This window comes from Conger conger, chromosome 2 (genome assembly GCF_963514075.1).
Source record: "Conger conger chromosome 2, fConCon1.1, whole genome shotgun sequence".
Taxonomy (NCBI): domain Eukaryota; kingdom Metazoa; phylum Chordata; class Actinopteri; order Anguilliformes; family Congridae; genus Conger; species Conger conger.
In genome coordinates, this window is record NC_083761.1 from 57,516,355 (window position 1) to 57,540,309 (window position 23,955).

The 23,955-nt window shown below is 43.7% G+C and overlaps 1 protein-coding gene across 5 annotated transcripts in view; it reads left to right on the forward strand.

The window, feature by feature from the left end:
• The window catches only part of LOC133122000 (E3 ubiquitin-protein ligase SMURF1), a 36,903-nt gene extending 13,375 nt beyond the window's left edge, over positions 1–23,528 (forward strand). Inside the window, exons 2-18 of one of the 5 annotated variants that reach the window (XM_061231626.1) lie at positions 7,953–7,991; positions 8,962–9,070; positions 9,185–9,318; positions 10,164–10,229; positions 10,364–10,439; positions 10,673–10,920; positions 11,630–11,714; positions 12,688–12,891; positions 13,296–13,506; positions 14,704–14,807; positions 14,950–15,064; positions 16,770–16,948; positions 17,130–17,267; positions 18,151–18,271; positions 19,488–19,689; positions 20,255–20,339; positions 20,969–23,528. In XM_061231626.1, coding sequence (XP_061087610.1) covers positions 7,953–7,991; positions 8,962–9,070; positions 9,185–9,318; positions 10,164–10,229; positions 10,364–10,439; positions 10,673–10,920; positions 11,630–11,714; positions 12,688–12,891; positions 13,296–13,506; positions 14,704–14,807; positions 14,950–15,064; positions 16,770–16,948; positions 17,130–17,267; positions 18,151–18,271; positions 19,488–19,689; positions 20,255–20,339; positions 20,969–21,068 — 2,216 coding nt within the window. In that variant the 3' untranslated portion in view covers positions 21,069–23,528. The remainder of the gene's footprint in view (positions 1–7,952; positions 7,992–8,961; positions 9,071–9,184; positions 9,319–10,163; positions 10,230–10,363; positions 10,440–10,672; positions 10,921–11,629; positions 11,715–12,687; positions 12,892–13,295; positions 13,507–14,703; positions 14,808–14,949; positions 15,065–16,769; positions 16,949–17,129; positions 17,268–18,150; positions 18,272–19,487; positions 19,690–20,254; positions 20,340–20,968) is intronic. The other 4 variants (XM_061231627.1, XM_061231628.1, XM_061231629.1 and 1 more) reach the window with 4 other exon arrangements.
• The last annotated feature ends 427 nt before the right edge of the window (positions 23,529–23,955 follow it).

Genomic DNA, 23,955 nt, shown 5'->3' on the forward strand with positions numbered 1-23,955 from the left:
CTTGTCGTGTTCCTGATACAGGATCTGAGGTGCGGGTGACTCAGCGGCGGCCTCCCCCCTCTGCGGTGGGCACGGCGTGCGTCTCTGGCTGAGGAGGCCGAGCGCTCTTCCCTCAGGGAGCACGGCGGATCCAGCCCGGGTTAGGATGCCTGCTCGCTGACCTCCTGAGCCTCCGCCCGAGGAAACGTGACATCGCGCCCGCCACACATTTCTCGCCGCTCCCGTAAAGGGCTTCCTGACTGACAACGCTCGTTAATTTACTGCCGGCCCTTGGAGCCTTTTTTTTTCGGTTTTCTTTTTAATCTTTGAAAAAGCACCGCGTCTCCTGCGTAAAGTCAATAAAGCATTCCGTTCGGCTGAATCCACCCACCTCCGACGCCGCTTAACGTGACCAGGGATTACGGAGTACAGGGAAGCTCATGAATGTTTCATTTGTACTACAACCCCCCCGGCATCTGAGGTTTCACTACTGCGCTGTGGTACTCGATCTCACCTCGGTGTCTTCGGTGATGAAGACGGTGCTGTGCATCTCTCCTGAGCTGCCGCTGCTGTAACTGGAGCCTCAGCACTTCTCACGGAAACGCTTTCTTACCTTACCCGGCTCAGCCTGCCCTCAGGGCCGGGCCTGCTATACCTCAACTTCATTCTAGATGAAATCTGTATGATGGCTGATCCTAAATAATGTACGCCTCACAGACGATACTCACAGGTGAGGCTGGATACCTCTATTCAATTAAAGTTGAATTACAGGAGTAATGGACGGATTCAGCCGTGGGTCAGCAGGGGGATGAACTCTTCACTACGTTTCCCTTTTCTAATCTTATCTAATTATTACTATAACTTAAGGAACTTCTAAAACGCCTTTCTGCTTTTAGCTTATGTTTATGTTATAGACATCTGTGTCTCACCAGTTTAAATTCTCGACACCACACTGACAGGAGGTTTCTCCTTCTGTCTTTCCAGGCCACAGACTCCACAGACTGCACCAGGCATGGTGGTCATATGGGCACAAGTGTGATTCCCCTAAAAACTCAAGCTGGCATTACACAGCACTTCTGCCCAGTCCCCACACGTCCATCTGCTGTGTTAAGGAAATAGACAAACTGGTTCTGTTTGGCTGACAAGGGACTGACTCTCATTTGGTTTAAATGTCTAGCCTAAACCAACTTCATTAGTGTGCCTAGCCTAACCGAAGTTTACCTCATTGGTTGAATATCTGAACCCCTCTTGCTAGGTTCTAGTGATAGACCACATTGGGAAGGTCAGTAGAGCAGAAGGAATATAGAACAGCCTGAAGGTGCAGAAAAATTGTCAGATTTACACGATCTCTAATGCAGAGGATCACGATGTACATTAGTGAAAAATAGACAGAGCAGTGAACTGAATAATGGGTAGCTGTACTCCGTGACTGACTGGGTGCATGACAATAACATTTGCTTTTTTTTAGTACAAAGGAATGCATTCATTAAGATTATTTCAAGTTGCAGCAGATTTAATTTAAAGGAACAGCAGCGTCACTTGTTGCAACAGACAGGAATTTAGAAGCATTGGAAATTTAATTCAAATCATTCAACATTCAACAGCATCAACCCTCCCTATGCACTTAGTGAACACTTTATTAGGTAGACCTGTACACCAGCTTGTTAATGCAAATATTATGCAAACTTTGTGGCAGCAACTAAATGCATGAAAGCATGCAGACATGGTCGAGAGGTTCTGTTTTTCAGACCAAATGACAGAATGTGGAAGGAATGATCTAAGTGACTCTGACTGTGGAATGATTGTTGGTGCCAGACAGGTTGGTTTGAATATCTCAGAAACTGCTGATCACCTGGGATGTTCACTCACAGGTTTCCGGAGTTTGCAGAGAATGGTGCAAAAACAAAACAAAAAACATCCAGTGTGCAGTAGTTCTGAGGGCAAAAACGCCTTGTTAATGAGAGAGGTCAGAGGAGAAGCTGACAAAGTGCTCAGTGATTGTATAAGATTATACAGCATAAGACTGTTCATAAACAGGTATGGAGTGTCACATTTAGACTACTTAATTCACTGTTTTGGTGCTGGGCCAGTGCCAGTGCTACCAGTAATCTTTGGCATGGCCCAGTCACCTTCTCTCTGTTTCTGTGAAGCAGCCCAGCTTGCGGAACAGTCCGTCACTGGCACATGCAGGTTTTAGTAATTAAGCTAAAAGAATCTCAAAATCACTCAGTTAATAACCTTTGAATCCATGATCACAGGTAGTAATGCTGCATATGCTTGCCAAAATGATGTGTGCTCTTTACTATAGTTGGCTGAAGCTTATTTTGCCTTTCATTGAGTAGGTGTTTATCACAAAGGGCCCGTTGCACACTGTGGTAGAACTGACTAAGTGGGAATAGATATCTGTGTGTCTAATCCAAACAGAAGGAAAGGCTTTAAACAGAGGCTGATGGCTGAGTTTTGGTATTAGTAGTGGCAGCTGATGATGATTGTGTGGCACCAGACTGTTTGGCCTTCAGTCAGAAGACTCAATCAAAGTGCACAGGCTGGATTGTGTGTAAAGCCCCTGTAGCCGCGGGGATGAGTGGAGAACAAACAAGGGCGAGCTTCTGCTTTGTGCGTCTCTTCTGTGTCTGTCTGGGGCTGGTGGCTCTGTCTGTGTTTGGCCTGCTGTCACCCTCCCAAGATTACTGCATTTTAAAACAGAACAGGAACACTAACATTTTTAACTCCTGCAGTGCATCTTTTTAATGGCCTACCTGGCTCTCTAAGAAAGGCCTCCCTGCAGGAAAGTGGCTTCATAGGCCTACACATTGGAATAATTATAATTGAATGGTTTCCTCCATGTTGCTGTGGGAGTTTAAATGTATTGAAGAATAACTAGGCCCAGTGCAATTAAATGGTTTAGCACACGGAACCTTACACTGCTGCTAACTGAGTGACGTGTAATTATAAATGTGGTTTTCTGGGCAAAGATGATTAAATTATTATCAAAAAAGGTGTATAGTGTCTTTTTTATTTAGCCTTTATTTGGGCATCAGTTTTGCGAATTGTGAATAATCATTTCAAATATGTAACACAAAAAACCTTTCAACTTGGTAGCAATTACATTACATTAATTGACTACAATATGTACTGTATCAATAGTGACTTGGGCAAGAGCATATATGAGCAACGATGCCTGACCTGGCTCACAACACTCCCAGACCAGTAAAGAGGCAACCTCACTAAAGCAGTAGTTCTAGAGTTGACTCTGCTAACCAAGAACCCAAGTACAAAGCAAATAAATACCTAAGTGAAAACTAAAACTATAAAATAGGCTGTAACCTAAAAATGTAAAAATGCCATAGCCTGAAATGGTACAGAAGAATGGAGTGTTATGAGGTTGGGATGGAAGGGCTAACATGCAGCTAGTGAAGTGAGCTGGGGGGTAGCTGTACTAGGGTAGACTTTGGGTTGCCAGATGCACGGTTCTTGGAATGTTTGGTTTTCAAATTATTTGCACAGGTCCCGTTTGTGTCCCTGACTGGACATCTGAGTATTTCATTGTCATGGTGGTTGGTTGGGACAGAGGGTCTCAGCTACCCTCTATGTTCATCTGATAGCTACACCCCCCACCCTCTAGCCCAGTCCCCAATTGTTCCCAAAAGCTCTCCAGTTTGTTCACAAATTAAGCTGTGCAGATGTGCATGTTGTCCCGTGTTCTAAATCTGGCAGCCCAAGGAAGATTGGTCAGAAAGGAATTGTCAAGTCCAAGCGTGCTGCATGCATACCAGTGCCTGAACTAAGGACTGTGTAGAGTAGGTGGTGAGGAAGGAGTGGATTTTTTGGATGTTCTATAGAAAGAATTTAGATTGCGGCATTTAGATCGGCACTGTATGGAGAGAGCATCATTGGCTATTTTCAGTACAGCCTTCTTGCAGGAACAGCTCTGATTAAGCTCTCCCACTGCAGGAGAGGAAAAGCAGAGTATTTTCAGCATGGAAATGTAATGAGAAACCATGGGAGGTGATCCAGACCCAGGAGATTGCATATAAAGGGACACCAGGAGGAACGTTTCAGTACAGAGTTACATACAGCTTTTTGGAAGAGCTTGGACTGCTTTGGAAGTTGAAAACACCGATGGGCTGGAGTGCTGCTACAGTAACTAAATAACATACGTGCCCCATTCAGGAATACGTTATTTAGGAAAGTAGCCTACATACGTCGCTGATATTACATTGTGTTATTGCTGTTATTGCTATTTCTGACTTGCTATATTTGTATTTGTTGAAGAAATACAATTTTTGCTTCTGTCCTCCATACATAACGAATAAAAGCATTTTAATGTAGTAGACTGATACTCAGTGATATCTGAGTCTACGTATAGTTACATACTGATTGCTCATGCTAACATCTGCATATTCCCCTTTGACTCATGGCTCTCCAATTAGCTCTGGCTGAAACTAATTAAATTATTTTTGGAGTTAAGAAATGAATAATTCACTAACTTGAGAAGCTAATAAATAGGATGATTTCATTTTTAACGAGAGGAAGGTGCAGTGGCTTCAACTCAAACAACCCTCAGTGTCCTCTGAAAATTAGCAGGAAATGATGGGCCAGAGGTGTCTCTTCAATTTACACCCTCGAATGTGCTGTGGACCATGAATCAACTGTCTCTTAATAATGGATTTGTTCTAAATTCAATAGTGGATTTGCTTTTTACTGTACACAACAGAGAAGGCAATGTAAACCTGCGTTTGCATCATTAGAATTTGATTAAGATGATGGCTGCTGTTTCCTAAGGTGTGTATTGCTTGCTCCTTTGTAATCTTTCAATAAGTGCAGGTCTAGGAGGTGAATTTTTAAAACGTATTTATCCACCTTATTAAGCTGGGCAAAATAGTGAGGTTTTTGCATGATTCATGAAGGGCAGAATCGGGAGCTCATTTGGCGAATCTCTGCAGGGCGACCCAAACAATGCGGCAGAAGATGAATAAGTCTGTGGAGAAGCTCATTTTCACGATGTCACCGCTTCCCCGGCTCTGAGCCCTGTTGTTGCAGGGGGGCGCGTCTCCACCGCCAGCCGCAGAAAAACTGCAGGGGCGACGACGCCAACGCCGAGCTCGACAGGGCTCGCCTCGTTTACGGCTCGTCACCGAGGGAGCCCCGCTCCGCAGCCCCGCTCCTATTGGTCGCCGGAGCCCCTAAGCAGGCTCCTGACGGACCGCCGGCTGTCAGTAACGTGACAGCTCCATAACTTACAGTCGGAATCCTTCATCTCCATTCAGCTCTTATCTTATTTTTATTATTTTTTATTGCCGCGCGCCAGCATGCGCAAAAAAACGGGCCGGGACTTCAACGAAGAGAGTAGGTCTCGGGAGCACGAGCGGAGGATTTGCCATGCCACTGAGCACATTACTGTACGTCACGCCCGGTGAGCCATTCGTATGGGAAAGACGGTATATCACGTTGGATCATTCCACTTCCTCCCCCTGCCTTATTAATCAGGCGGAGCCGTGCCGGTGAATCGATCGACGCCCACGGGACGGGCCACTGTTAATTAGTGTGAAACCTTCACATCTGCGTACGTGAATCAAGCCGCTCTTGCGTAACGTCGGAAACTCTCTCCGCAGTCGTTACCCGTCTCGGTTTCTGGAAGGCTGTTTCACACTTAAATCACTGGTGCTCTCATTATACTCTGTGGATGTCAGCTTTAATTTGCCAGACTGACGTGTGCCGTAGGTGGAGAGAACGTTCTAAATCTTTCCATGCTCGGAGCAGCATCTGAGCGCTAAGAAAAGACTGTGGCGAGGTTCTTCCTTTGATGCCACTCTGGGAGTTCAGCTCTTAATACGAGCTTCTCTTCACTGCAACAGCAGCACATTTAACGGTCGTTTTGCTTCTGCTGGTCTCTGGAATAATTTTCACATGCAATAGCAAGCAAGCGAGAAAGATGAGCCCCTTGTTTTTGTGGTTCAGACAAGATACTGGACAAGGGCAGAAGCTGTTGTTTTTGTGACCCCAAACGCGTATCAGATGGAGACCCTTCAGGCTGGGCTGCTCCCAAACAGCCGTCTGGGTTTATTTCTGTGCTGCTTTAATCAATACCTTTTGCTTTGTGGTCATTGGCCTCAGCCATGAGATCAGCAGGTTCCTGCTAAGTATGGCCACCATCAAGGTCTCATCAAGGAGCTTTTCCTCTTTACAATAATACACCGATGAGCCAAAACATTATGACGCCGATTAAGCAAATAATGTTGATTATCTCGTGAAAATGTATTGGATGTGGGGAAAATGAGCAGGCATAACGACCTGAGAGACTTTCACAAGGGCCAAATTGTAATGTCCTGATGACTGGGTTGGTGCATCTCCGAAACCCTGCATTGCTCCAGGGGAGGATTGTCTCCTGCTTAGTTTAATCAACTGTACGTTGCTCTGGATAAGAGCGTCTGCCAAAATGCCCTTAATGTAATTAAAGAAACGGCAAGGCTTGTTGGATGCTCCCAGTCAGCAGTGATGAGAACCAACTGACAGTGGTCCGAGGAGCGACAGACCACAAACTGGTGACAGGGTGTTGGGGGCCCAAGGCTCACCGATGCGCAAGGGCAAAGAAGGCTATCCCGTCTGGTCCGAACTGACAGAAGGCCTACTATGGCACATGTCGCAGGACATTTTCATGATGGTTATAGGAGGAATGTGTCACAGGCATTGCACCCTGCTGCGTATGGCTCTATCTTCTGTCCCTCATTAACAACTCATTCTGTTCAGTGTAAATAATGGAGGTTTGCATATTGCCAGGAAGTGAACAGTGTTTGCAGCCATATTGGTTTGGCACCGCCGGGACACTAGAGTTTGGAACACTCGGCACTGCTGAGGCTCACTGTTCCAGAACATTTTGACATTGAATGCGTTAATCTGATCTTAATCTTTTTCTGATCGTGACTATTTCAACAGAATCAAGCATGTACTGTATATATCATCATAGGTCTGTAGTCTTGGATCAAAATGTTTGTGATGGTCAAGGACATGGCTTATAATTCTACAATTATAATGATAAAATCTGTCAATAGCAAATATGTTTGCTGTTTGACTGATATCAGCACACCAGCAGTGACAAGGCTTCAGTAGTAAACTTGGGGTGATGGGAAAGTATTGACCATTCCGCACACAAGTGTAGTAGCCAAAAGCTGCTGCTGCCACACTGCCCATTTGGTTTACATGGTTCACATCTTCCTCTTTTTCTTCTTTGTGTGAGTTTCTGATAGGAAGAGGAGAGCTGAGATTTAAAAAATGTCCAAAAGAATCCTGTTGGAGTCTGTAATGTGTGAACCTCTATGAATCCCAGTCTTCAAAGCACCTTAAGATGAGTCCATCTCTAGGCGTAAAGATCCATGACAGATTGGTGTTAAATGCGTGATTTGTTTGTCTAGAAGTCAGGAGGCATTATGGGCACTTTGGTTTCACAGCCTGACCGCCGCTCATCCCTGCAGGCCTTTCCATGGGCCCCGTTTAAACCCTTCTGTAGACTGGTGAGAAGGAGAAAAGTGCTTTGCACTCTGTAGTCTTCTCTCTGACTGTGTGGTTTCGCCACTTTGAAACACAGACAGAGCAATTCACAGGAATGAAATTCCAAAGACTGACTAGAAAAAAGGAATTATAATCTCTGTTTCAATATCATTTCATGTATTATTTCAGACTGCTGCCGTATGGCCGTTTATTGCTTTGTGAAAATGTACCTGGATGTGGGTGTAATGAGAAAGGTTACTACAGGTTATGATTATAATTAGGAGATTCCAAAATATGTCTCACAGCCCTAATGAAAAGCCCCATAAAAGCAGAAATGTATACAGTTGCAGGGCTGTTAAAAGCCCAATGTGGTTGAAAGATATAAAAAGCTGATGAAAATGAACAATTTTGGCATTTATAAGCCGACTAAGACCGAGTATTGTTTGAGAATGAGCCAGTAACCATTTCTCTCTGTTTCTCTTCAGTGTTATGTGCCAAGAATCTGGCGAAGAAGGACTTCTTCCGTAAGTACATCCTCTAAGCTTCCTGTCATTTCCTGTCATTTAGGAGTCCCACTGGTCAGAGCAGCTATTCATATTCCAGTTCGCAAATGATAGAAATGTTTTTCCATATTCCTCCACAAATGTCCATGTAGACTTCTCTCCCCCTCAGTTTTTGCATGGATTCTGAAATGTAAAACTGAATGCATCATGGATTCTGAAATGTAAAACTGAATGCATCATGGATTCTGAAATGTAAAACTGAATGCATCATGGATTCTGAAAAGTAAAGTTGAATGCTGACATGTTGACGTGACATCCGGGATCAATTCCAATGAATGTTACATTCCAATTTTGTAATTAATTACTGAATGGCCATTGCCCACAAAATACATGCCAAATGAATTAGTTCTGGACTGAAACGCACACGGAGTAGTAGCTGAGTGTAATTACATTCATAGCTTGTGGCTAATGCCAAAGAAAATCAATGATTCAGAATGACCATTGCAGGGCTCAGCGATAACTCCTGGGCAATGTCTGCTTATAACAGAAGTGAGCAGGACATAGGGTGAGCCCATGGAGGTGGGACTGTGTCAGCTGGCCTTATTAATGCATAGCCTTATTTCCTCACCCTCAGACAGCTGCAGGCAGCGCTAGCACACACCTGCAGGCCAGGCCAGGCCAGGCAGAGAAGCAGTACGGATGCCATTCCTCTGTGCTAAACCTAAGAGGCAGCTGTCCGAGTCTCCAGTGGATTAGTGTCCCCTGATCTCCACACGTGTGCATTTTTCACAGCTCTCCTCCCCGGATTCCTATTCCGTTATCTCAGCGAGCCCCGCGTCTTTTTGGAAAGGCCGAGGCCTCGATGGCGGGCCTTACAGATGAAGCCATTATTGAGGACTGGCGCCGTGTCCGTGCAGCCCAGAACAGAGTGTGGTTTGTGAGGCTGCGTTTAGGTCTCTGTCTGACTCAGGCTCCTGTGTTCCTCTCGTAGGGCTCCCTGACCCTTTCGCCAAAGTAGTCGTCGACGGGTCGGGGCAGTGCCATTCCACAGACACGGTGAAGAGCACGTTGGACCCCAAGTGGAACCAGCATTATGACCTGTGAGCATGCTTCCCCACACAACACGCCTACTTCAACGCCACGAGAAGAGTATACACAGAGCAGGGAAGATGAAAGCAGGTCTTTTTTATTAAACATTGGTCTCCTTGTTCCAGATACATTGGGAAAACAGACTCTATAACCATCAGCATTTGGAACCACAAGAAGATCCACAAGAAGCAGGGAGCTGGCTTCCTGGGCTGTGTGAGACTCCTGTCCAACGCCATCAGCAGGCTAAAAGACACCGGCTGTGGGTACCAGAGCTGCACACACACCACATAGCGCTCTCATCACCTTAAACATAGCTTCATTATAAAAACATTTCAGGGCTCAACAATAAGGAGTGCCCACTGTCCTGGGGCCACTATAAGTATGGTTTGGACCAGTTGATTGATCTGTCATGTCTATGTTCAAAGAGAGAGGGATGTTTTGACCTTGCTGGAAGCTGCAAGAAACTTGGATCATTTCTGTACCAATGCTTGTTCATCAATGACAAACGTTAAAGTTTATTGAGTCAGTCATTAATATTTGTACCAAGTAGAATATTAACCTACTAGCCAGATTTGGGCCTGTAGAAATCATCCTTAACACTGCGCCCTTTATTTATACATATAATAATTTATCCACACTGCACTGGATTCACACCCCAATGTAATCTGTACAATGCTCATTTTCAATGCATCCATTCTGATGACTTGTAATGGATAGAAATCTGTGTCAATGTAGTTTTGTGGCTCACTGGGCAGTTTGTACACACACTGTTGTAATTTTGGAAAGGTTAAAGCAGATGCTTCAAGCCTTCCCAATACCTCCACTGTATTCTGCCTGAAGAAGCGAGCAAATCATGACTTGACGAAAATGCTGTTTGCCATTTTTCCCATTCCCCTTGATCCTATTTAAGTAGGTGTTGCAGCCTTTCCAATCCTAAGAACAAAGCGCTTTTTGGTTGCAGTGAATAGAAGCCTGTGTGTATAGCAGGGGGTGGTGGTCCTTTGCAAGCTCCTTATTCAGTGTAGTTCATTTTCATTCTTCTCCCAACTCACACGGACATTCTTTTGAGATTAATTTTAACTTTGCGCTTCATTCCCCTTCCAGATCAGCGGTTGGATCTATGCAAACTCAACCCCACCGACAGCGATACAGTACGTGGCCAAATAGTAGGTAAGGACCTGCCGCAGAGCGTGTAGAACAATTAGAAGGTATTAAATCTGTTAATCCATTATAAACAAATCCCTGCCCCGAAGTAATTCCGTCCCCTTGTGACCAGTGTTTTAAATCTTGTTTGCGATTGGCAGTGAGCTTACAGACACGCGATCGGATAGGAAGTGGAGGACCCGTGGTCGACTGCAGAGGACTGTTAGAAAATGAAGGGTGAGTGGGAGCTGCCAAATACGGCCCTGCCTTTTCTGCTTCCTGTCTCGACAGAACTGTAACTAAATGCCTCTCCCTGCTGGCCACATCCGACACAACGAGTGGATGTTTTATAAAAGCTCAAAAGGATAAAGAGTACTTCACCGAATCATTTTATTGTAACATATTTATCTTGCAGATAACTGTTCTGTGTCTGGTGAATGACTGTAACAGGTTTGCTGTGACCGTTTTAGACCAGTATATGAAGACTCTGGAACAGGGAGACCTCTCAGCTGCTACATGGAGGAGCCCCTGGGCCCCCTGCCCTACACAGACAGCACTGGGGCGGCAGGAGGGGGCAACTGTCGCTTCCTAGAATCGCCCAATCAGGAGCAGAGGCTCCAGGCACAACGGATCCGCAATCAAGAGGGCAGAGGTCATGCACACACACCTCAGAACCGGCCGCACGGTCACCAGTCACCCGACCTCCCCGAAGGCTACGGTGAGCCTTTTACCCGCACCTCTCTTCAGAGAACCTGCTCTGCACTGCAGGGCATTCGTTAGGAGCTGCGGATGTTTCTAGAAAAACAGTCACGCGAGTAAGAATAGAGCGTTGCCTTCCGCCTTTTGCCGAAGCCCTTTAAAAACATCTCTGGCTGCACGGACACAAATAAGACCTGCTCCGTTACGCTGGTTGAACAGAATGAAATGTTTGTTTTTTAAACAGTAAGCCTCTTATCAGAGCCAGCTTCTGCGGTGCTGCCCTTTGAGCTCGACGAGCGTACGTTTCAGAGGCCCTGAAAGCGGCGTTTAATTATGGACATTATGTTACTGAGGCTTTCTGCCAAGCGCAGTGTAAGGCCCAAACATGTCTGCAGTTTTTGCTTTTCTCTTTGTACGATGCTCCAGGCTTTCATTCCATCCCAATGTAAACGTAGGTTTCACAAAATGGACATGAGAGAACTTGTAAACATGTAAAAGTTGTTGTTGAGGTCAAACACACGCTAGCCTTTTATTTATGGCAATTCTGTAGTAGAAGGAAACCATAGCCTTCATCGCCTGACAACACTGGGTTAGAAAATAAATCTTCACACAATCCACAATCCACAATCCAATATTCAAAGCCAAGGCTTTTGATGAAAAATTCCTAAAATGGAAACTACATTTATTTGCTGAGTGTTTTGACAGTTATTTTATTCTTCATTCAACAGAGCAAAGGACAACTGTCCAGGGCCAAGTTTATTTTCTGCACACACAGACCGGCGTAAGCACCTGGCACGACCCTAGAATACCACGGTAGGTCAAAGGTTAACGTGAGCAGAGCATTCATGGTTTTTGTAGCTGTGATGAATTTTCCTCCTTCTTCTCCCTGATTTTCTATGGTTTAAAATGATTTTCTGTTGAATTGATACTATGTGATTGAGTAACTGTAAAAATGTGTGTTGAGTTTGTGTGGGACCTGTAAAGAGCTGGTCTGTGAGTTGAGAAGTGGGGGTTTAAGCTGGGAGTATACTTGCTGTGGAAATGAACTTTGAACTTTCACTAAATTACCTTTTGGAGGAAACCAAACTCCGTATTGACTTGCCTCTGTGTGCACATCCCTGCTGGCCCAAGTAGGCAAGATGTCCGCACACCCACGTAAATGTGGAGATTGCTTGCAATTGGCCTTAAACAGTGGTGCCCAATCACCTGCCATGGAGGGCCAAGACTATGCAGGTTTTCATTTCCAGCCAATCTCTTCACCTGCTCTGGTTGAAGGTGTCTTAGTTGGTGGAATCAGCAGGTGAAGTGATTGGTTGGAATGAAAACCTGCATAGTCTTGGCCCTCCGTGGCACATGATTGAGCACTCCTGGACTAAAACATCACCTGGTTGAGTGTTGGCTACGTTTTGTCTCCTTGTCTGATCGAGTGGATGAACATACCATCTTCTCTTTCTTCTCTTCTTCTTCCTGCAGGGCTAAAACTAAAAACTGAATTTAAAACTGAAAGATTTAGTTTAAAACTTTGCTTAAATAGCTGACATACATCTGTGGAAGTGTCTCATCCTTTACTGCGGTCATTGTTGTTTCCTGTACTTAGTTCGGCAATCATTGTCACTTCTGTGTTTCCTGCGGTTATCACAACCGCAGAATCTGAACTGGTGTGGCCTGTCGCCGAACGAGTTCGAAGCCGCAATGAGTTTACACACATTAGTATGAGGAGCTGTGTTAGGCTGTGGTTTGGTCTGAGCCGAGTTCGCCTTCTCATCAAGTATACTCCCACCTTTAGGGGCCCGCGCTCCAGAACCGGCAGCAGTGTAGAGCCTCAATGCTGTTCCTCCCTCAGGGACCTCAACAGTGTGAGCTGTGAAGACCTAGGACCTCTGCCCCCGGGCTGGGAGGTCAGGAGCACAGTGTCAGGAAGGATTTATTTTGTCGACCACAATAACAGAACAACACAGTTCACCGACCCCAGGTTGCATCACATAATGAGGTAATCACACCTGGACGTAGTGGCTCACCAGAGTAGGCCTGGCAGGTAGAGAGAGGGGCGCTTTTCTGTCCGTCAGGAAGCTCACTGCAGTGTGGCGGAGAGGGGACATGGGGGTGTGCTCATTACTCTCACGCTCTCCAGAGCGTTTAATCCTTACTCGGTCTTTGATCTTACAACTTCCTCTCTAGTAATTGATTCAATGAAAATGGCCTTTCTTCTTCATTTTATTTGAAATGACCTCTTCTCTGCAACTGTTTTTTTTTGGTTGTTGAATGAATTGAGACGGCGTATCTCTGGTAATGGAAGTGCTGTCTAACCTGTGTGTGCGTGTGTGTGTGTGTGTGTGCCCGTGTGTGTGTGTGTGTGTGTGTGTGTGTGTGTGCCCGTGTGTGTGTGTGTAACAGTCAGCACTCTCAAGTGAAGGAGTCGGGGCAGGGCCTGCCGGTGCAGACGGAGGTGCCGGTGGAGGAGGTGAGCGGGGGCGAGGGGGAGGTGCCGGTGCGGTACGAGAGGGACCTGGTGCAGAAGCTGAAGCTGCTCCGGCACGAGCTGTCCCTGCAGCAGCCCCAGGCCGGACACTGCCGCATCGAGGTGTCCCGCGACGAGATCTTCGAGGTGGGCTCCTCCTTCCATTCCCTCTTTTACTCACTCCTGTTTCTCTGTCTCTCCTCCTCTCCTGTGCCCATCTCCCTCTGTCTCTCCTCCTCTCCTGTGCCCGTCTCCCTCTGTCTCTCCTCCTCTCCTGTGCCCGTCTCCCTCTGTCTCTCCTCCTCTCCTGTACCCGTCTCCCTCTGTCTCTCCTCCTTTCCTGTGCCCGTCTCCCTCTGTCTCTCGTCCTCTCCTGCACCCGTCTCCCTCTGTCTCTCCTCCTCTCCTGTGCCCATCTCCCTCTGTCTCTCCTCCTCTCCTGTACCCGTCTCCCTCTATCTCCCCTCCTGTACCCGTCTCCCTCTGTCTCTCCTCCTCTCCTGTACCTGTCTCCCTGTCACTTGTTCCCGATTCTCCCATCTCTCCTCCTGTGTTCATCACTGTGTCACTCTCTTAAGGGGATTTCCTCCCCAAGTTATTCCCCAGTTCATTCCTTGGATAAATTGTTCCTTGCTGTGCTTCAGTGCTGCCAGTAGAGGTCAGTATTGCACAGCAGTTTTCAAGTCAAGCCATCTTTTATTCAAAGTGCATTTCACAGAATCTCAACACACCGTACATTTAGAACATAAAAGATCATAAAAGATAATGCATAGTGATTGGGCAAAAGTATATCAACAATAACAGAACAACATAATCAACAACAGCAAATCAACATCAACAAGTCAAGGGGGGGGGGGGGGGGTCATAAGAAAACAAAATGTGTTTTTAGTTTACTTTTGAAAATACTAAGAGAACTTGCATGTGAAATTGATGGGAGAAGAGCATTCCGAAGTTAGGGGGCATGGTATCGGAATGCTTTGCCCCCAGCTGATTTATTTTTTAATCTAGGAAGTGCTAAAAGTAATTCCCCAGATGGCTTCATTTCCCTAGCACCTGCTGTGTTATTAGGTGATTTTCACACTTTTCTTAGCCTTGTAATCCCCATTCTTCTCTGCTGAGTAACACTGTTTATTATACAGAAGTGCTAGAAAACTTTCTAAGAATAATCAAGACCGAGAAGGAGCAGCTGTTTTCAGCTCACTACTTAGGTCTGGAATCTTCTATCTCAACAGCGTCTCCAACATGTGCAGCGTAATGGATCCTAAGGATCCTATTGGTCCTATTTCTGTTCCATGCACCTTCTGGGCTCTGACTCCATTGTCTCTCTGCCTGTCGTTCTGGCAGGAGTCCTACAGGCAGATAATGAAGATGAGGCCCAAGGATCTGAAGAAGAGGCTGATGGTGAAGTTCCGCGGGGAGGAAGGCCTGGATTACGGAGGAGTGGCGAGGCAAGTCCGTGCGGAACAGAGAAACGCCCCAGGCTCCCGCATGCGACAGATTCATTACCCGGGCTGCCGTGACCTTTTGCAGAGTCCCCGTGTGTTATTGTCCAGTGTGCTTAATGTTGCGTGTTCTCTGTCGTTCATCTAGGGAATGGCTATATCTACTCTGCCATGAGATGCTAAATCCATACTATGGCCTCTTCCAGTATTCCACAGATAACATCTACACTTTACAAATAAATCCCGACTCCTCTATCAATCCTGTGAGTATCATGGACCTGCTTGCATACAGGGCCTGTCCGTCATTTTTCCAGCTTATTGTTTAAAGGGCTCGTTTATTATATTGCAGGGTTGAAGTATTCTGTTCACGTAGTTCAGTTTGTATACAGGTGCTTTGTTGAGAAGATGTTCATAATTAAAATGATAAAATGTAAAAAAGTACGTCCGTTTAACTTTTTAAAACCCCTAGAGAAAGAGAAACATCTGGAATATGCCAACATGTGGTATACTGTTTGCATGCTAATCGTGCATTTTGAGGTTATGATGCAATATGCTCTGAGAAACGAGACCAATCCCTGACTGGTCGGTCATATTAATGATGCTGTGTCTCCTCATTTTTATAGCCTCTTAATCGTGGCTCTGTCTTTTGTGCCGGTGATGCATACTGACTTTAACGAAGATATTATTTTTGTCGCTCTGATTATCTTTGTCTGCTGAACTCCACAGTATAGCAGCCTGTGCCGTCAAGGCTTATGTTTTGAAATTGCTTTTTGGTAAAAAATAAATAAGTAAAAAGTAGGCCTTTTTGAGCACCAGAGATTCATTGGATGCATATGGAGTCAGTTCTCATGCGATGTTCTGAGGGACCAGGCTGCACAATGCTTCAAAGGTTCTCTGTACAATGCATATTATCTGTGTAAAATGAAAGACACATCATATAGAAATATCTGTAATTTGACATACACTGCCAACCAGCCACTTCAAACGTGTGCACATGCAGAGTCCAATGTGATATAGTGTCCATAGCAAAAATGTGTGGTTTTGTATGAGTAAATGGATATCTCAATATAGAGTGGACTCCAGAATTATTGGCACCCCTGATTGCCAATGCGCAAAAAACACTGCAACACTGTATCTCAGTAATCATATTACCAGCAATCAAGTATGTTTTGTGCATTGCTAGTCAGGAGTGCCAATAATTCTGGAGCCCACTGTATACGATCTGATATTTCAATAGCTTTGTATGGTGACATGGCAAGTGTAGATATAAGTAGCTAGTTCATTTATTTATGTTCGGCCAATCACAAGTTAAGCTATGGTGTTTTATGTCCGTGCTGAAAAATGAAATTCCTCCCTCTTGAATTTTGAGTCCCATACTCTATCACATATTTGTGTTCATTCCCTCTAGGTGTTAATACAGTTCAGCTCTATATGCACCATACATTTCACTAGCTAAATGCCCATTGTTTCCTTTGATCATATCCTTAGCTCTGATCTCCCTTTCACTCACCCATCTAAGACTGTTCTGACCCATACCCAGGTGTGAATTGTATTGTTGCTTTTGTTACATTCATTAACTTGCCTGTAATGGTCTAGCTAAGTAATTAAGCATGTGAATTACTGGGTTAGGATTTATTTTGACTGTGCCTTGAGATGAGAAGTGTTTTTAATCATTTTTATAGCATATGACATCTTAGCCTGGGTCCTGTGGATGGCTGTTTTGTATGCTCATGTACTAGACTAATGAGGATAAATTGTACTGTTAATGCTTTTCTTGGTTTGAAAGAAGCTTTTTAAAGCACTATGCTACTGCGGGTGGTTTCTCTGTAATTTGGATAAAAACAGCTGAACTCCAAATTATTTTACAGTGTTAGCAGGTTGGCTGTCGACAGTAGTTGGAAATAATAGTCTGTCTCCACAGAAATGCAGGAATGTAGGGGGCTCTAATGAGTATTGTATTTGCTGCAGGATCACTTGTCTTACTTCCACTTTGTGGGCCGGATTATGGGCCTGGCTGTTTTCCACGGACACTACATCAACGGGGGCTTCACTCTGCCTTTCTACAAGCAGCTCTTGTCGAAGCCTATTCAGCTTTCTGACTTGGAAACGGTCGACCCTGAGCTACACAAGAGCCTGGTGTGGATTCTGTGAGTCCTGCTTCCCCACTTCCTGTCCAATGAGAGTCCCCAGCCAACTTATGACTACAATGATAAAAGCTCACGCATTTATGGGTGGAATCGGGCCATTTGAAATGAAAGATAACATACAAGAATATTGTTTGTATGTTCAGCTGAAATAACGGCCTTAATTGTTTTTTCTTTTTCGCAGTGAAAACGACATTACGCCTGTTCTGGACCACACGTTTTGCGTAGAGCACAATTCATTCGGGAAATTTCTACAGCATGAACTGAAGCCAAATGGTAGAAATATTCCAGTTACAGAGGAGAACAAAAAAGAATATGTAAGGTAAGCCACATGAAATACTGGATCGTAAGATTTTATGTAAAATGCCAAGATAAGTGCAGAAACTCATCAGCTGGCTGTAGACGTGAAGACCAACCACCTTTCTTGGTAAAAGTTTGTGGAATAGCGCCCAGACATTGCAGGTTTCATTTTGTGTGAACCCTGTCTGCTGCTTGCCTTGATGGAACTGCATGATGCATCATGATGTGATCTTACAGTACAAGTCTGGCATGTGATGGCTGTACTTTAACGTGGCGTTTTGTAGTGGATTTAATGACATCTGTTGTGACTGCTGGTCACAAGATACCAGTTCTGTTCTCCAAATACCAATTCCATTGGAAACAGAGCTATTACTGGGGGCATATCGAGTGCATCAACACATTTGAATAGTTCTGCCATCTGACACTACCAGTGGATAGTAGCATAAAGTAGGACATTGAATTGATATTGCTTCAAAAATGCTATCATATCAAATATGGCATTTTTTATGACAAAATTGACTGACACAAAGTTTACAACTTGCACGTTGGCCCTCCGTTGCAATGACTGGGAAGCTCAGCTGGTGGGCTTCAGAATGGGGGGGAGCAGCAGCTTTACATTGGTAAAGAATGGAAAAGTACTTGAAAGAGGGGAACAATCGTGACAGCTGGGCTGAATGTACTGTCTGAATTCAAGCTGATGCCCTATGAAGGAAAAATATGGATTTTACAAACTTGTAATGCGATTTATCAGTAGAATTATTTCCTTTGATTCATCAGTTCATAAAATGAAGTAATTGGAAATGTACTGTAAAGTAGCACTCTCCCAGGGTCTACAGTAGGTCACATTGATCAGCTAGAAAGACCCTCCTGCAATTTGATTCTGAAGACATGACTCTATGTTTCAGGCTGTATGTGAACTGGAGGTTTATGAGAGGAATCGAAGCTCAGTTCCTGGCCCTGCAAAAAGGCTTCAATGAGTTAGTTCCACAGCATCTGCTAAAGCCATTCGATCACAAGGAGCTGGAGGTAACTGCCGTGACCTCACTTTCAACGCATAAAATTTTATGAAGCTATAGTCTTTTTCATATTTGATGGGTGTTGGTGCCAAAAAAGATGAAAACCTTCGCACACTCACGCAATCTTGATGGTATTTCTTGCACCTTGTGGTATTTATTGTTCCACATGTACAATAAATACCATTACTGTACTGTATGTGCTTTTTGGAGTATTGAGCGAGTGAGTATTTTATTATTTTCCTGGGAACCAGCACCTTTCACTCCTTTTTTGTGGTGTGTCTGTTCTCTCCATCACCATGGGTGCTCCATCACTCAGTGTGTTTAATACTGATGGGGTATTGACATTCTGCACTTGTATATGATGTCACACCTTTAGGCCCATACCTCTTGCCTTGAAAGGTTCCAGTGGGCAGTTGATTCTATATTACAAGAAAAATGCTTAGGGAAAAAAAGCAGAACAGGAGAAAGCATTAATTACGTACATTATTATTCTATTATGTAGAATAATAGAACAGTAATTATGTGAATGCAGTAATAATTGTATAGAACACTATAACCTACTTATTTCAGATTGGTATGGATCTCTGAGGTGAAGAATGGCTATCAATTGCTATTAAACCAATTCAGTAGTGTACATAAAGAAAAATGAGTTAACTGACCATATTACTTTACATTATTGGCATTTGGCAGATGCTCTGATCAAGAGCGACGTACAGTTGATTAGACTAAGCAGGAAACAATCCTCCCCTGGAGCAATGCAGGGTTAAGGGCCTTGCTCAAGGGGCCAATGGCTGTGTGGATTTTATTGTGGTTACACCGGGATTATATCCACCGACCTTGCGTGTCCCAGTCATTTATCTTAACCACTACGCTACAGGCCGTCTTTTCTTGTGTTTAATAATATTCAGTGCCGACTAGCTGTTAAAGTGAAATCTTGTCACTAAAAGCTTCCTAATGTAAATGTAGTCATCTGTTGATGGAACTTCAACCAACTGGCTAACCTAATGCTAACTAATACATTATCACCAACTAGCTAGTAAATGCTGGCTAAATTTATTGACAGTATGGTGTTTTTACACTAGATACATTTCCTTACTACTGTGTGGAAAAGATGCTTTCTGGCTATCGTATAAGAAGTGCACATTTGAGCACAGACGTCACGCATTACCATGGTAATAAACCAGCGGGGGCGTTGACCGCCTGCCGGTTCTGTGTTCACATGGCAGCTGATCATCGGGGGCCTGGGGAAGATCGATCTGCGCGACTGGAAGGCCAACACACGGCTGAAGCACTGCGTGGCCGACAGCAACATCGTCAAGTGGTTCTGGCAGGCGGTGGAGTCCTTTGACGAGGAGAGGAGAGGCCGGCTGCTGCAGTTTGTCACCGGCTCCACACGCGTGCCCCTGCAGGGGTTCAAAGCGCTGCAAGGTGGTTATCGACTGGGCTGAGCCTCAGAATTATCACACCCGCACAAGCACAACCTGTAAGGGAGCGGCCTGTAGAACAAATTCAAATTCTGTTTTTCCTGAGTCCTGCTTGTTAACGGTCAACTGCATAAATTCCATTTACATTTACACGTCTCTTATCCAGAGCTCGCCTTTGTACATACATTACAATGCCTTTATGTGGTTGCATATTTACTGAACCAGGGTTAAGTATGTTCTGTTCAAGGGCACAACAGACGTGTCCCACCTGGGGATCAAACATTCAATCTCGGAGTTATAATCCCAGTTCTGTAGCCCTTCCACGACTCTGGTACATATCGTGTAACACTCACTCCTGTTCTTGTTTCAGGGTATTGTTTGTGAAATGCCCTGACTAATATTTATGCAGATTCTTCTGGAGTGGCTTGAGTTTGGCTGCATGGATTTGAATATTACATTACAATACATTAATGCATGTATAATGTGTAATGCATAATGCAATAACTGCATGATTAATAGATGTCATAAAAGTTGTGGGTTCAGTGTTAACTAGAATGTATGTTTGTAAGGTTCTACAGGTTCAGCAGGACCAAGATTGTTCACTATCCACTTAATAGATGCCAACACGGATAACCTGCCCAAAGCCCACACATGGTAAGACTGTAATGCATGCAGAGTTTGTTTCTTAACAAAGCAATTAGTTCCTGATATCTGCAGCTTTCTGGTCAGCTGGTGTACACTGTGTTCCTGAGACTTAATTGCAGAAGTTTATTGTGTGTGATGCTTTTTGCTCAGTGACGCCACATAAAAAGTGTTTCATGGGTAATTACACCCAAGATCAACCTTTTTTTCTTAGCTGTAAACGCGTTTGTATGCCTACTTTATAGTGGAACGTTTTAATCCATGCTAGTATTTCAACTTTTTTGAAATAATATCATTTTGGCTCCAAACCTGGTCGAAAAGCTTGCCGCATATAAAGTTTGAAAAATGTGATCTGCAGTGCATTCTGGCCCTGCCCTAATTGTGACATCAGTGTAACACTTTTTACGGTATGTCTGTATGATATATAGACGTCAATCTGATATCTAGTTGGAAAATTGTTGACACCCACAAATTTGTCAGTTTAATTGAACGGCTCATTTTCAAAGTTGGCAAGCAAGGTGGACACAACTACTCTACCCAACCCAAAGAATTGTGTAGAAGGCAGAGCCTGGCTGAAACGGCCAAGCCAATGCAATTTCTCTTTAAGCTAGTGTAGACCTGAGCTCCCACTTTTTCCTCAGCTTCAACCGCATCGATGTCCCACCTTACGAGTCCTACGAGAAGCTCTACGAGAAGCTCCTGACCGCAGTGGAGGAGACCTGCGGCTTCGCTGTGGAGTGAGGCCTCCATACCCCAGCGAAGCTAAGCGGCCGCTTAGTGACACGGAGTAACCCAACCTTCCAGTGAAGGAGGCGAGTCTCAAAGCTTCCAGTGTAGCAGCATGGAGTGGGACATCACCAAGAGGGAGACCTGGAGCCCAGATACCAGGAGAGCGCAACAAGCTTACCGAAGACTCAAACCTTACACATGTTCAAAGAATTTTAGGAGTCATTTATTCTTTGTGAGGTTTGGGGAGGGGGGCTGTGTGTACAAGTGAAGTTTCACTAACAAAAACAAAAAATGGCCCTTTCTCCAAACTCCTGCCTGTGCCAGCAAAGCCACTGAAGTATTTGATTTCTAGTCCTACCTTGATTATGAATCAGCAAATTCAAGCTTACCTGGCTGAAAAAACAAAGTCGCACTCTACCTGTTGACTTCATCAAGCGAGGCCATGTCTACAGGCCTGGTTTTGGCTTTTGGCTGGGTCATGAAATGGACATACTGTGTGTGCTGAGGCAATTGGCACGGAAACTACACAACAATGATTAATCGTCTGTATTTTCCCTTAGTGCCAGTTCACAGTATTTTTCTATATCCTGTCACCGTTATTCTAGGGTGTCTTATAAACTTCAGGCTTCAGACAGTTGTCAGCTTCCAGGTCACTGTTGTGTTCTCTCTCAGTGACTTTTTGAGTGAAGTGCATTCAGGAAAAGAAGTATTTTTAATTACCATTTTGTCCTGACAACCTGACAATGGTCAGCCTTTAGGGACCTATGGACACAACACATCAGCTGCCCAAATGACACTGCCACAAATATAACTACATAAGTAGCAGATTGTTGTGTTCATGACTCACAATCTTGGCAGTGTTGTCAAAGAGTTGCACCCTTTCTGGCACCTGATAGTGTTTCATCAAGTAGGGGGAAGACTGCTATATCAGCTTCCATATTTCATTTCTCATGATTTAGGTTTGAAACTGTATACACTGATTTGCACATAGGAATAGTTTTATTCCCAAGCGCATTTGAAGATTTATATGTTGTAATGATTTAATGAGTTGCTGGGGTGTCATTAGGGTTGAATGTCTTCATGAAGTAAAATATAATAGCATGTTATTTGAAAGAAATTCAAGTCCTGAGTTTAAATGGAAAATACACAGAAAATGACCGGATTCACTTTATCCGAAACAAATTTATCTTGTCAAAGTTTTAACAGGGAAGACTGTGTACAACTACTAATTTGAATATTTGAACTATATAATGAAATCTGCTTTGAAATAACCACCAAAAATGGAAAAATAGTGAAAATGCATTTCAGACATTAAGAATGGCATAAAGTATGTGATATATGGCCTCTGTATTTTAAAGCAGTATTTTAAAAATCATTTTTGAAAATCAAATGTGTTAAGTGTAATACATGTACAGATTAACTGAAATCTCTGTCTTTCTAAAAGCATACTAATAAGGGTACCTCAGTCACTTTTATTTCTGATAATATTGTAATAGTTTATTTTTGTATTTTACATTTTTGCACAGGAGGGATTACAAAAACAGAATGAGGGGAGGGGAAGTGTTTTGAAACACTGAAGGTCTGTGAATTATGGTCAACCAGCAGTTCTCATCGGTCTGCTTTGGAGAACGAGACGCTGTAATACAATTGAAAATTTAGGCTAATCCCCTTGGTCTGGAATTACATTCATGATAAAATTGGAATATCACAGTTTTATCAAAATGACTTCTAAACTTCTGAAAGCAGTGAAGCTGGCCCAGTTGGCATCAAGGAATTATCAAATCCCTTCATTAGGATTTTAAGAAACAACAAACTTTAAATCTTTATACTTTTGAATTTGAACCACTTATTTTAACACATGGTTTTAATATATGTGATATACATCCTGTTCTGTTGGTTCTTCACCCAGCCTTTTTGTGTCAAAAGCCAAAAAGCATGTTGAAGTACAGTACATTACACACTGACTTAAACCCATGGACATTGGGGTAAGTGGTGAAATTAAGTAGGCTGAACTTGGTCTCGCCTGAATCCCTTTGGCAGTATACTGGAAACCAATACGTTCAAAGAAAATAACTACAGGAGGTCTAAGATTTCAATGTGTAGTGCTTGAAGTGCATGGCACTTAGGTTACTCTTTTCATATAAAGAGAGCCAACATCATTATTTTAAGTGTACTGCAACCACTTGTTTTTGTTTTACTAATTATTTATTACTATGTAATGTTCTTTTTTTTAGTATTGCTGCTATCATTCCATACTTTTTTAAGTTCATTATTTGTGAAATCTGTACACTAATCTTTATTTTATATATGAATGAAAGTATTTAAAAATGCTGCTATTACAAACTAGGTAAACAGAAGAAATAAATAAATAGAAGACCATGAAGATGGAGTTAGCAGTGACTGAGGCTAGACCGCAGAGGTCATGTTCCTGTTTGTGAAATATGCAATAAAACCTGACAACTTTATTTACTAGTTTGTGTCTTAACTTGTGTTTTTATTGCATATAGTCTGGGATTAATCGGTCAGCGTGCCATGCGGAATTGAATGTTTTTCATATATGAAAGATACAGTGAGGTCTGTAATTGTTTGGACTCTAGCACATTGGATTTGAAGTGGCACAATGAATTTGATAAAGTGCATTCTGTCACCTTTAATTTAAGGGTATTTACATATCTGGTGATGCGTTTCATAATTACATCTTTACGCTTTTTATACATAGGCCCTCCCATTTTAGAAGACCAGTAATTGGACAGTTTGCTTCTCAACTGCTTCTGGCTAGATGGGAGTATTCTATCACTTCTTTAGTGCAGGCATAAGAAATCTTTCAGTATCTACTCCTGGTTCTAGGCTTTTGATTACCATTGGAGTCAGTTATTGGCGTTTGTCAACAGGAGGACCA